Source organism: Accipiter gentilis, chromosome 11, assembly GCF_929443795.1.
Source record: "Accipiter gentilis chromosome 11, bAccGen1.1, whole genome shotgun sequence".
NCBI lineage: Eukaryota > Metazoa > Chordata > Aves > Accipitriformes > Accipitridae > Astur > Astur gentilis.
In genome coordinates this window covers 25,654,092-25,667,037 of record NC_064890.1, presented here as the reverse complement: position 1 = coordinate 25,667,037, position 12,946 = coordinate 25,654,092, and the positions used below count along the sequence as shown (strand labels likewise).

Genomic DNA, 12,946 nt, shown 5'->3' with positions numbered 1-12,946 from the left:
CCTGCTCGGACTCAAAGGAGAGCGGTTTTTTCCATTCACTTTAATAGGATTTAAATTCCACTCTCGGAAAAAAACCCAAACCCCCAAAGCACAAGAACACCTCACCCAAACTCCAGAGACCCCCCGGTGTGATCAGAACGGTACAATTTTACATGAGCTCTTCCATATCGCAGCCTGGCAGGAGCCCCAGAGCTCGAGACGAAGGGTCTGCGGACTGCAGTTCTGCACCGCGAATGGGTCACACACCCTGCAAGTGCCGCTGCCGCGCTGAGGAGATGTCAAATGACTTGGCAGGGAGTTCGTGCTGGCACGTGGGCTGCTGGTTAATTCAGGTTCCCTGCGGGGGGAAGAGGCGAGAAGGCAGGAGCGTGTCCAGCCATCGCCGCCAGCTCGCCGAAGCCTCAGCTTCGCATCTGACCCAGCGCCAGCGGTCTCGAGACCACCGTGAGAGTCCGCCCGGCCCCTCCTCTCCTCTTGGCTTCCCAGGTATGAGGTATGGGTGCGATGGCTCTCGAACACGTGAAGAGGTCGATAGGTATCCAAGCGTCAAGAAGGATGGCTGCACTTGTTGCAAACGTTTCACAGATAAAGCAAGAAGCGTTCCCTTTTATGGGACCTCATACGACGCAGAGTGTTAGATGTGAGTGGGAAATGTGGGGAGGTTTATATAGTCTGATGTGCTTATGCTAGCCTTCACTAGGGAGCTACGCTCATTCGCCAGCGATATTATTTTCAAATGCGATTTTTGTTGGAAAGGTACAGATATGCAAAAGAAATCCGCCTCCAAGGAAAAGCCTTTTTTCAAAAGCAAAAAAAGGACAGGTTTCCTGATTATTCCAAAGAGTTGCAAAGTTTTAACAATTCAATAAATTCAAATTAATTTTGAGTTATTTCTTAGAGACAGGAGGAGTCTCTTCTGAATTTAATTTTTCTTCACCGAAGGATCCAGAACCTTTCTGTTCCCTCAGCTGTGATAACTACTAGAAGCAGCAACTCCTTTGACATAACCTGCAGCAGTTAGAGCCAATCTGCCCGGGCACTTTGCTAGGCAGTGAAGCCTACATGCTTGGATACTGACACAACCATGGGCTCCAGAAAGAGTCCTTCCAGCTTGCATTGGCGGAAGCCTAAGGTTTCTTAAAATCTACCAGGTGCAAATAAGAGTTACAGTTGATAACGAAATCTAACAATTGCCAGCATTCCGCTCATCCAGCATGAAAAAGTCCTTAATCTGCACAACACATGATGGACCATTCCCAAATCCAAGTGGAAAGCTGGAAACAAGCAAGCCAAGCAGTATCTTACGTGAGAGCGTTTTTCATCTCTCTTCTTTAAACTGAGACACGGCGTAGCCAGGAATGCAAGACTCGGAGCAGCCAGTGATTACAGCACGCACTTGTGAGGCAGTAGGACTGGGATTTCATCCCCGCTTCCAAGGCTGCTTGAGAACAGCACGTGCGCTCCGGGGCACCCAGCTGGAACAGCAGCTCTGTCCCCTCTGAAAGCCTAACCCGGGAGGGCAGGGGAAGGAGTCCGTTTTGCTTACTGTCCCCATGGCCCTGTCAGTGTTTTCATGTCAGACGCAAAGCAAACTAGGAGGCTGGGAGAGTGCTTTCCCTCAGCGTACTCCACGGCCTGAGGACTGGGAAGGTCTCCTAGGATGCAGATGTTGGCGCTGTGTGTCAGCCCAGCAAAGCAGGGTACAGCCACCCATCCTCCGGCTACGCGGATAAGCAACTTCACCGCCAAATCATTATGCAAAAAGTGGTCACTAGCACCATTTGCCGGGATTTCCTCTTGTCCTCCCAGAAGACGTAACAGAAAAGAGGGATGCTTCAGGAACTGGATTGCTTCAGGAGGCTGCTAGAAGAACTGCAAACTATCTGCAGCGAAGGCAGGACCTAACACAGGAGGGACTGAATCTCTTTTTCGTGCTGCTACAGGCACCTATGTCTCTCCATTGACACTGTAGAAAACACAGACATTTACGTTCATTTTCTTCCTGTTAAGATGCCCAAAATTTTGGTGTAAGCATTGCCCGAGGTAGACAGGCTGGTATGACTCGTGCCTTGAACGAGATTGTTCTGAATTGAACTTTGCCAAAAAGAAAACAAAAACCAGGAAAATAAATTATTCATAACCTAATTACTCCATGTTGTGTTTGGCAACCACTCGATTGAAAAAAAGGGGGGAGAGGGTAACTATATCTAAACCTCGGATAAGACTGTGGGACACTTTACAAGTTGGTGCTTCACACTCCTTAAGAAATGAAAACAGGCTCAGAGCTCTGTAAAAGAAGCAGACGGCTCGTACAAAGACCGTGACCAACACAACTGGCTGCGAAAGCAAGAATGCCGGTTAGCGAATAATTTCATAATTCCATAATTTATCTTCATTGTGCACTAGGGTGAAACCAAGATCTTTCAAAAGCATTGCAACACCACCCTGAGTAACCAACAGTCCTTTTCTTACATTCACAGAATGAAAACTTAATTCCCAGAATCTGGAATAGCAAAGAGCCTGGGGACTGGGGAATGCTCCTGAGACACCTGACATCCACATTGAAATGATTTCTATCTGCTTATGAGTTGCTTAAGCATAGTAAGATAATTTTTAATTAATCCACATTTGAAAAGGCTGTTCTTTTGCAAAATATTGGTACCAAACACCTGCAACTGGGCCAATCACATGCTGCAGATCTGGGACCCAAGTCCTATCTCCAGCTCTCTGATCCTACGACTGTTTGTCATTTGCGCGAAGAGAAGCAGTCTGAGAAAGGCAGGAAAGACTAAAACAGACACACTGACTCTATAGCGCGGGACAAATACTACTGAAGTGCTTGGAAATACGTGAAGCAGAAGGGGTGTTTGAATATGAGTGTGACCTCCTCAGGCAAGAGCCCAACCCAGCAGGCTCTTCCTTACCCTTAAGCTGGTTATCTCTGGTTTCGAGTAAATTCCTCCCAATACAACAAGTTTTGATACTAATGTTTTATCAAAATCTACTTGTAAACTTCTACAGAGAGTTATAAATGCTGATTTGTTAAAGAAGTTTCTACAAAAAGATTAAAAAAAAAAAATCTTATAAAGTAGCACCCTCTGTAATTAGTGTAGAGACAGATGTAAGTTAAATTCAGTAAATGCAACTCAGCTGTGATGTACTCCTTTGCTTGCATAAATTAAAGTAGTTCTTTGCCCACTGTGACTTCCACTGCAAGTCAGTCTGGTGTGCAATAACATTCAGCATCAGGGAGGATTTTGAACAATTTCTGACTGCTTTCTCAAGAAATACGAATTTTGCATTGCTGAGGACTCAGGTGCCCATCTTGCGGCAGATCCATTTTGGGGTAACTCAGTCTCTGCTGTAGTTGTAATCCTTATGTAATTTAATATTTAAAAAAAAAAAAGTAAACGTACACAGCATTTCTAAAGGTATGTGAGAAGAACATACCTAGAGAACCAGCACACTTCACAAGAACAGAAGAAACACTGTTTGTAGGAAAGGGTGTCTCTGCTTCTTAGGACTAGCAAATCAAAACAGTCCATGACTTTATTATGTGAAATTGTAATAATTACGGGTTGTCCACAAAAGTAATTATGAATTAGTTTTGGTCTTTACCTAACTGTTCTAGCCAGTTCTACTGTAGCTCTTCAGACTGGATGTTCCCATAAATTGACAAATCTTGTCTAAATGTATTTCTCTATCTCTTGCACTTCCCAGGTTCATGGGATGCAAAAGCATTACTGGGCATAAGCAAGCATTGGCCCTCAGCTTTTAGTATTCAGTTAAAGTAGCCCACAGGGGTTTTTAAGATGTGTTCTTATTTATGATGTGTAGATTAATGTATCTGCTGGCAAACTTAAAAGAAAAAATGATTATGTGATTCCTGCATTCCTTGTAAACTATTTCATTAATTATTTTAAGAGTCAACATATTGTTCCTTTAAAATACATTAGGGTAAAAAATAAGGTTGCCATTTCTTTTTTTTTATTTCCTGGCAAACACAGGAAAAGAAACAATCAGTCAAAGCCTTTTCTAGTTAAAGCTAAACGATTATTTTTCTGAACATATTGCAGTTCAGATTTTGTTTAACTTCTTCAGCAGAGATTACTTTCACAAATACTTCCTTGCTCAGAAGAAAATACTCATCTGAATGTATTTATCGTCCAAGGGTTTTTCATTATTGTTATTGAGAAAGGAAGAGTTAGGCAAGGCTTTTATGTGGAGGTATAAACTCTTCAGATGTTTCATGGCGATACCAAGAGGTTAACAGGTGTTTTAGAAATATTTTGAAAAGGTTTATTTTATGTCATCAGTTGTATTTAATCCCTCTAAACTAAAGTACCATGAATCAAGGTTTCTCTTACATGCTGTGTCTGTCTGCAACTGAATCTTTTAGTCCCATCCCTGAAAATAAACATTTAACCTACTTGTGCAGTTCCAGATGAACTGTTCATGCTTACATTTGCAAAGTGTCGCTTTCATTTTCCACCCAAAATAAAACTTACCGTGTATTAATTTTTCATAGAATTATCCAGAAAAACAGCTTCTTTATGTGTTTGAATTTATTGGTAACTGAAGGTGATTTCTTAGAAATCACGTAATAATTGTAGTGAAATATTAGCCAATTCAAAGGCAGAAAGGGAGGAGGTTTTGTACTTCCACAGGCATAGTTATTGGATTTAATACTGTGCCTAATCAAATACGCAAGGATTCAATTACAACAGAGTGACTGAGCAGTGGAGCCATTAAATAACTTCCATGAAAGCTTGAAAGGAGGCTTGAAAGAGGACTGAAGATAGACGCTGCTCATACTTCATAATACCACCAGCAGTTTTAAAACGAGAAATTTTGTGTTGTTTCGAGAGCCGCAGATTGCTGAAGCAAAATGACAACTTTCTGCAAACCCACAGGACCAACGGTGAGTCTGACCAGCTGTTGCAGGGGGTCGCAGGGTGCTGGGCAGCCCCTAAGCGGTCACCCAAAAATAATCCAGCCTCAGACCGGGAGGAGAAGGGGGACCCAGCATGGAGCGGGGCTGGAGCTCTTACGGGAGCTAAAACTACCACTGCTTTTACGGGAGAGGTGGGAGCTCCTACGGAATTGTTACTGCTGCGGTTACCAGCAGGTACAACACCGCTCTCCCTCTGTAAGGATGCCTGAGCAAACCAGTAGCCAAATAGCCAGTGGGTGGAAAGATTTACATACCTACCAAGTTATAATTATTTCATATTAGCATGTCAAAACGCCAGGTGCAAATTAGGGCCTTATGTTCTTTACCAAGCTCCAAAGAACAAAATGGTGACTGTCCCATTCTAAGTATGGCACATGAGGTGCAGAGTAGGAGCTTTCTAATTTCTAGTTTTCAAGCACTGTCCAATTAAAGTGTTCTGGCACTAAACTGTGACTGTCATGCCTTCATTAGAGCTCACTCCAGATGAATTTGTGACACTTTGTTTAGTCTCTCTATTTTCACCACTGTGGTAATATAGAAGAAAGAAAGAAAAAAAAAAAAAGGAAAATTAAAACCAAAATGCTTAGTTTACATTTTGACATGCAAAGATTTTTCTTTTAAAAACAACAACAAACCCAAACAAACAAAAAACCAAATACAAACAAAAAAAACCACCACCAAAGGTCATTACTATTGTATTTGTCTCTCCCCACAACCACCACCTTTTTTTTGTTGTTTTGTTAGGGAGTATCTGATCACCAATAAAGCAGTAGCAAAGCAAACCCACTACCATTTCAGCTTCAGAAAGAACCTTCTATCTGACTCTCTGAGAGGATCCTGCTGTTCCTGTATTTTATTTCTACAGTGATATGTGGCAGCTTTGGTAATTCTGGTAGCTCTTTCAGATCCATGACCTTTTCAGCACTGACACATGTTAACATAACTGTAGCATCTGAGAAGTACAGAAGAAATTCAGTCCCATCCGAGAAATCCTGGGCGGGGGGTGGGGGTGGGGGGGTGGGGTGGGGTGTAGAGAGCAACATCTCATCTCCTCCTTTACAAGTGCTCTCTCGAGTCCCATAGGCACCAGACTTGCCTCCCTTTTCTTCAGCACTAAAATGAAGCTGTTGTGATTGATGGGGGGTGGGCTACAGTGTCATCAGGATGCTAATGCTCAACTCGGCAGTTCTGTTTTAGCAGATCCAGACACACCAACACCCTTCTCCTCCCAGCATCCACGAGGGACTGGTAGAATGAGGCTGACCAGTTGTCGTACAAGATATGGATAATATAGCAATGATGCTGACTGGCGAGCAGGAAACAGAACGTATAACCTTTCCTTTAGATACAGATGACTCCATTTGTCCTATCAAAATTATTCACAATAATAATAAAAAAAAAAGATAAAAAGTATTAATCTTGTTTGTGGTAAGGAGAGCTGTTAACATCTCTGAGCTTTGGATGTACATGAAGCTATAGCTTTTGTCTCTCATGCTGATTTCACCAGCTTTGAATTGCCTGTGACCATTAACTAGAAATTCACTTAACCTGAGATTAATCTTGAAAGACAGGAAATGAAAGGTAATGCCGCGCAGGCCTTCCGAGACATGTATTAATCCCAGCCTTTGACACAAACATGGTTTTATATAGCGAAATAACAAATGAGCTATCCTTATCTCCCTGTGAAGTCCCACGTCTGTAGTGTTTACCTCAAGAAATCTAGGAAGGAGAAACACTTATCCATGCCCATCACTGACTTTCTCTGCTTCACCTTGGAATAAAACTAGAGTGCCTCATTTCCACTCCATTTCAAAACATGGTCACTCCTGCACACGAGTTCTTTAGCAAAATAGCATTTTTCAGGAGGACACAGAAGAACCCAGATTATAGAGCGACTTCAGACCTTCTACAGGAGGGAAGTCAAAATACTGATTACTGTTTAAAAACCTGTAAATGGTCTATGGTCAAGCAACGTTGGAAATTCTCTCTCCCTCCCTAACCATAAAAAAGGAATAAATTAACTGCCGCTGCTCGGGGAAGCCTGAGCCCCCATTTCTCCCAGCACTTAGAAAACAGTCTGGAGAAACAAGGTAGAGCAAAGAATTGCCAGGCATCTCTGTAACCAGAACACGGAGTCTTCTTCCGTGGTGCCTTCAGGCCCCACGCAGGTGTTTGAGGCGAGACTGATGTTACACGCTCGTCACAGGGAGGCCAGATTAGATTCTTCTTTCATTTCATCGTACAGTGACATTCATATCCTTCCATCATAATCCGAAATACTTTTGTGACTGTTACAGTACACCCGCAGTGCTTGAATAGTTTTGAACCGTTTAAAAGAGTTATAAAAAGATACTTAGCACCTTGCCGAGTTAGCTCCAGTATCTTACGCTGTCACGCGTGCTGAGCAGTAGGAAAAGCGAGTTGGACTTCTGCTTCGATTCATTTCACTCAAGCAGAGGGGCACAGAAGCGGCACACCCACATAACCTCAGTGGCACCTTTGGGACAACTTACCTCGCAGTACACGCTGCAGAAGTTTGCCTTTGGGGAGGAAGGAGAGAAGAGGAACCAGCGATGCACCGCCGTCACCTCTTCGGGGAGGACCCGATCCCCGTGGCCGCCCGAACGACCCTCTGCCGGCCCCGGGAGCCGGGCAGACCTGGAGAGAAGCGACCACAGGGACGGATCCTCAGGGGACGCCCAGCCTCTCCCGGCCGCCCCTTCCCAGCCCGCCTCCCGGTTTACCCGGGGGTCACTTCAGCTGGCCACCCGCATCCCGCTGCCCCCGCAAACCAGCGTGTCCGTGGGCCGCACTGAAGCGTGTGTGTGTCCCCCCCCCCCGCCCCAAATCACCGGCCAGGCTCCGGGCTGGCCTTTCCCCGGGAGCCGCCCCCGGTTCCCCCCGGCTGAGCCCTGCCGGGGTCTGCCGCAGCCGCGGATCCGACCTGTTGCTCGGCTCTTCCCGAGCAGCGCCGTCCGTCGGGGGATTGCTTCGGGAACCGGGGACGTGCGAAAGCAGAAGGGCTCCCTTCGTCCCCCCCCAGCCGCTTTCCGAGCCGCACGGCGAGACAGGTGCCGCCGGCCGGAGCCCGAACCCCGAGAGGGGGGGGGGTGGGCTGCCGAGGGAGCCCCCTCTCCGGGGTGTACCGCCTCGGGCACGGTTCTAGCCATCGCGCCTCGCCCCTTCCCACGCAGCCAAAACCCAGGCAGGGCTCCAGGTGCTGCAAAACCTCGGCCAGAGCAGGGATGCCCGGCGCGGGGACCGCATCCCCCGTTTGGGAGGGCTCCGCTCCGGAGCGGTCCCCTCAGGCGTGACCGCCAGGTCCCCTCAGAGCCGGGAAAAAAAGCTTCCCCCCCCCCCCCCCTCCCGACCCCTCCGGCGCTGCCGTCCCCGGAGAGACTCACCGTCCGCCCCCCCGCCCGGAAAGGACCCCCGGGGCGGGAGGTGAGCGGGTACCCCTGCTCTTCGCGGGGGGACGGGACACAGGGACACACAGCACCCGTTTTTTGTGCCGGTTTCAGTTACACCCCCCCCCCCCCCCTCCCGGGAGCGTTCACAAACCCCGCCGGCCCCCCCCCCCCCCCGCCGCTCCTCAGGCGCCCACCGACGGGCGGGCTCGGCTTGGCAGAGTCTGCTGAGCAGCTAATAACATAACAACCCGGCTTTGATCAATGCGAACTAATTACCCCTCTTAATTAAAGTCTTTAGCGGTTGTTTCAGTGTTTTGGCAGGGAAGCGGGAGAGGTTTGCCCTCAGCCAGCACCAGCGCCGCGCTCCCCGCCCGGCCGAGCCGCAGCCCCCGCCGCCGCAGTCACTCGTGTTCAAATATTTATTTTCCACCAGGTCAACGAATTCTTTTTTTTTTTTTTTTTTTTTTTTTCCACGTGCAAGAATCAAACCGAAATTCAAATCCGTACATAGCGAACCAGCTCTGTCCATAGAGATACGATATTCAGAAGGGGAGAGGGAGAGGAGGAAACCAAGAAGGGGGAAGATAGCCAGCAGGCAGCGGAGGCAGGGCGGGATCAACACAATGGAAATATATATATATATATATACATCGAAATAATTAAAGTGGTGCAGCGTTCCCGGCTCGGGTAATACAGATCCCAAATAAATACAGCAGAAATTGGCTTGGCGCTTTTTCTCCTTTTTAAAACCATCTCTCCACCTGAGATGCAACGACAACGACGACAACAAAAAAAATAGAGTCTTTAAAAAACAACCAAACCAAAAAAAAAAAAATTTTTTTTAGAGAAAAAAAAAAAAAAAAAAGAGAAGAAGAGAGAGGAAACAACCAGTCCCGTAAACCTTAGTGGCGATATAGAGCATAACACACAAAACCGCTTAACAGGTGCATGCAAAGAGGCGGGCGGGCGGCGGCGGGGGCTCCCACCGGCGGCGCGGCGCTCCCCGCTGGCGGCGCCCCCCCCCCCCCCCTTCCCTCCCTCACGGCTGAAGCGGCGGCGGGCCCTGCAGCAGCGGCCCGGGGGGGGGGGGCGGCTGGTCGGGCCCCCCCAGCTCGGCGGGGGGCCGGGGCAGTCCCAGGGCGCTGTCGTGCAGCTTGCGGACGTGTTTCTTGAGGTCAAAGTTCCTGCAGAAGCCTTTGCCGCAGGTGGGGCAGGTGAAGGGCTTCTTGTCGTTGTGGGTGTGCATGTGGAAGGTCAGGTTGTACACCTGGTGGAAAGCCTTGTTGCAGATATTGCACTTGAACTGCTTCTCCCCGCTGTGAGTCAGCTTGTGGTTTTTGTAATTGCCTGGGAAGGAGACAAGAAGGGCGAAGGGGCGTGGGGCTGAGAACTGGCCGATGCAAAAGGGAGAAAAGGGGAGGGGGGGGGGGAAGAAATATTCCCCACACCCCGTCCCATCCCCAGCGCTCGGCTTCAGCCGAAAACGACCGCCGATCTCTCGGCAAACACCCGCCTTCTCCCCGTCCTCCCCGCGGCTCGTCTTCGGGGGCAGTTACCGAGCACACCGAAAGCGCATCAGCTGCAGAAACGCAACCCCTGGCTTCAGCCTTCCCAGCCACACGGGCAGGAAAACGGACCCAACTCCGGCCGCCGGAGGGGAGGACCGGCGGCGCGGCCGTCCGCCGAGCTGCGCCGGGAGCTGCGCGCTGCAGGGCGCCGAGAACGGGCGCTGCCCGCCGAGGGGCTCCCCCGCTCCCCCCAGCACCAAAACCCTGCCCCACTCCGCCGGCCGGGCCGTAGGAAACGGGTCGGGGCCGGCGATGCTTAGAACGAACCCAGGCCCCTCGTAACAGAAAGTAAAAGCAAAATCAACGCTCCCCGCCCCGTCGCAAATTGTCCCCAGGCTCGACCTCGCTTAGGGGGGCCCCGGGCAAGGGACAGGGCGCGGGGGAGCGGTACCTTTCTGGTGAAATCCTTTGCCACAGAATTCACAGACAAAAGGTTTGTAGCCGGCGTGTATTCGCGTGTGTGTGTTCAGGGTCGAGCTCCGGTTAAAGGCTTTGCCGCACTGGTTGCACTTGTGCGGCTTTTCCTGGAAGGAAACACGGCTCGTTGGGTGGTTTGCGGGGTTCGAGTGCTGGTTCGCGGGGTTCGTGTGTTAGCCGACGGCTCGCCAGTGCGGGGCACCCCCCGGAACCCCACCGCGCTTGGGGCAAACGAAATCCCCCGACGGCTCCGGCTGAGCCCCCCCCCGGCCCGCCCCGCCCCGCTGCCGGACAGCGCCGGGCTCCCCAAAAAGCGGGAGCGGAGGGGTCTCGGGGCGGGAGGGATGGATGGAGGGAGGGATGGAGGGAGGGATAGAGGCTCACCTGGGTGTGGATGATCTTGTGCCGGCAGAGCGTGCTCGCCTGCCTGAAGCCCTTCCCGCAAACTTTGCAAACAAAGGGTCTGGCTCCCGTGTGCACCGGCATATGGCGAGTTAAGTTATAATGTGCGTTAAATACCTTGAGAGTGAAATCAGACAAAAAAAAAAAAAAAAAAAAAATAAAGTCGCGATTAGAAGGCGAGAGCGGCGAGGGGAAGCCGTCGTTTAAAAACTCGAGCGAGCAAGCGACCGAGAAAGCCAAAGCCGGCGGAGGGTAGGAGGCTGGGGAAGCAGGGGGAAGGGAGGCGGGCCGCGGCTCTACTTGCCTTTCCACAAACTTCACACGTGAAAACTTTGGGCTTGCTGCTCGGGGAGCCGCGGCTGAACTCCGAGGTCTTGTAGGCGATTTTTTCCGAGAGGATCTGAGCGCTTTCTTTCATGTAATGCTGCAGCTGAGCCTGCGACAAGTCCTTGAAGGCTACCCCCGCCGGGTACTTGTCCGCGGCCGGCAGCACCAGCTTGTTCCGCTCCGCCAGGTAAGCCTTGGGCTGCGGGTGCAAGGGGGAGCTGAGGAAATAAGAGGCCACCGGGTGGATGTTGACACTGGCGGACGGGTGGCAGGGGCTGTCGCCTCGGTTGAAATAGCACAGGGCTCCCATGGCGTGGAAGGAGGAGTGATTGACCACTCGGGGTCTTACCAGTTTGTACTGCTGCAAGGGCAGGGCATCGCGGGGGAAATCGCCTTTCAAGCTCAGGGCACAGTTCAAGAGATCGCCGCAGCTAAAGGCGGGCGAGGAAGAGGAGTCTAAGTGAGCCTTCCTGGGTTCCGCTCCGGCCGCCGCCGCTTTGGGCAGGGGGTCGTACGCCACCGGGACAAAGGGGATCATGCAGGGGATGGAGGAGTTGAGGTGCAGCGGGTGCTTGGGGTCGCCTTTGGCCGCGGAGCCGTGGAGGAGCTGCGGGACGGGGATGGAGCGCGGCTCCGGCGTCCGCGCCATGATGCGCTCAATGGAGAAGGCGAGGGGCTTGGGCGTGCTGATCATGTTGCTCCTGGCAGACAGGCTTTCTCTGGCCGGAGGAGTCGCTAGGATTTTGGTCGCCGTGTGGTGGCCACTATTGTCCATGGCTGGATTGCATTTGTTCGCCCGGTTTGAGCCGCTTTGGTAGACGCCTCTTTTTTTTTTTTTTTTTTTTTTTTCCTTTTCCTTTTCCTTTTCCTCCTCTCCTCTCCCCTCTCTCTCTCTCTCTCTCACTCTCTCTGCCCCGTTTCTCGTCACTGATCTGCAAGGAGGGAGACCAGCATCGCCGCCGCCACCATCCCCACAGCCTCCGCCGGCGGAACCAGCCTTCTCAGTCCAGTGGACTCATGCCAGCCCATCACAGTTTACTTTGGCGCACCAGTGACTCGGGACAATCGCTACTTACTGCTATCAATAGAAAGTGTTGTGTCAATAACGCAGCCGAGATCTCGCCAATCGTTAACTTCCAAGAGGAGAAGGTAAACTAGATAATTGCTCAATTCGCTTCCAACAGTCAACAGGAAAAGTTTTTTCCCCCCCAGTAAGCGGCCACTTTTCATTGGCGCCCGCGCCTCCCCCGCCCCGGGAAGGAGGCGGCTCTTCCCTCCTTCTCGCCTCTCTCCCCTCTGCCTCCCCCCCCTCCCCCCTTTTTTATTATTATTATTTGCAATCTGCTTAACCGGGCTTTAGAGGCCAAGCAAATCCGAGATCAATTTTCTTGTTTGGCTTTAAGTGACATCATCTAAAATCATTGTCCCGGCGCTAAATAGGGATGCGAAACCCGATTCGAGGGCAAGCGCCGGGGTATTTGTCAAACGAGGTGCTGCAGAAGAAGCGGCTGGAGGGGAAGCGGTTTGTTTCCTTGCCACTTCCCAGCCCGAGCTCTCTTTGTGCGTGGGTGTGTGGGTGTGCGTGTCTGAGGCGGGGGGGGGAGGGGGGGGAGACTGCTGCTCTGCTCTGCTCCTGGGACTGCTCCTGGCCTGCTCACCGCTTTAAAGAACGGGGTCAGGTGCCGGCGAGTTTTTGGAAACCGCGGTAAACACGCGAGCGGGGAACTTGCGACGAGCAGACGGCGAGAGCGACGCACGGGGCTGCGGGAACCACCCGGGCCAAAGCCAGCGAGTGCTGGTGAGCAGAAGGATGACCCAAAACCTGGGGCTGGGGAAGAGAAGGAAAAAGGAGGTAGGAGGAGGGGGTG

At 50.7% G+C, this 12,946-nt stretch overlaps 1 protein-coding gene across 1 annotated transcript; it reads right to left on the bottom strand.

The window, feature by feature from the left end:
- Positions 1 to 9,225: 9,225 nt before the first annotated feature.
- FEZF1 (FEZ family zinc finger 1) lies at positions 9,226 to 12,194 on the bottom strand. Its single transcript, XM_049813674.1, is given in 6 exon segments — positions 9,226 to 9,397; positions 9,399 to 9,452; positions 9,455 to 9,711; positions 10,324 to 10,456; positions 10,734 to 10,868; positions 11,056 to 12,194. Coding segments are annotated over 6 exon segments (1,473 nt in total). The 5' UTR covers positions 11,854 to 12,194; the 3' UTR covers positions 9,226 to 9,301.
- Positions 12,195 to 12,946: the final 752 nt, after the last annotated feature.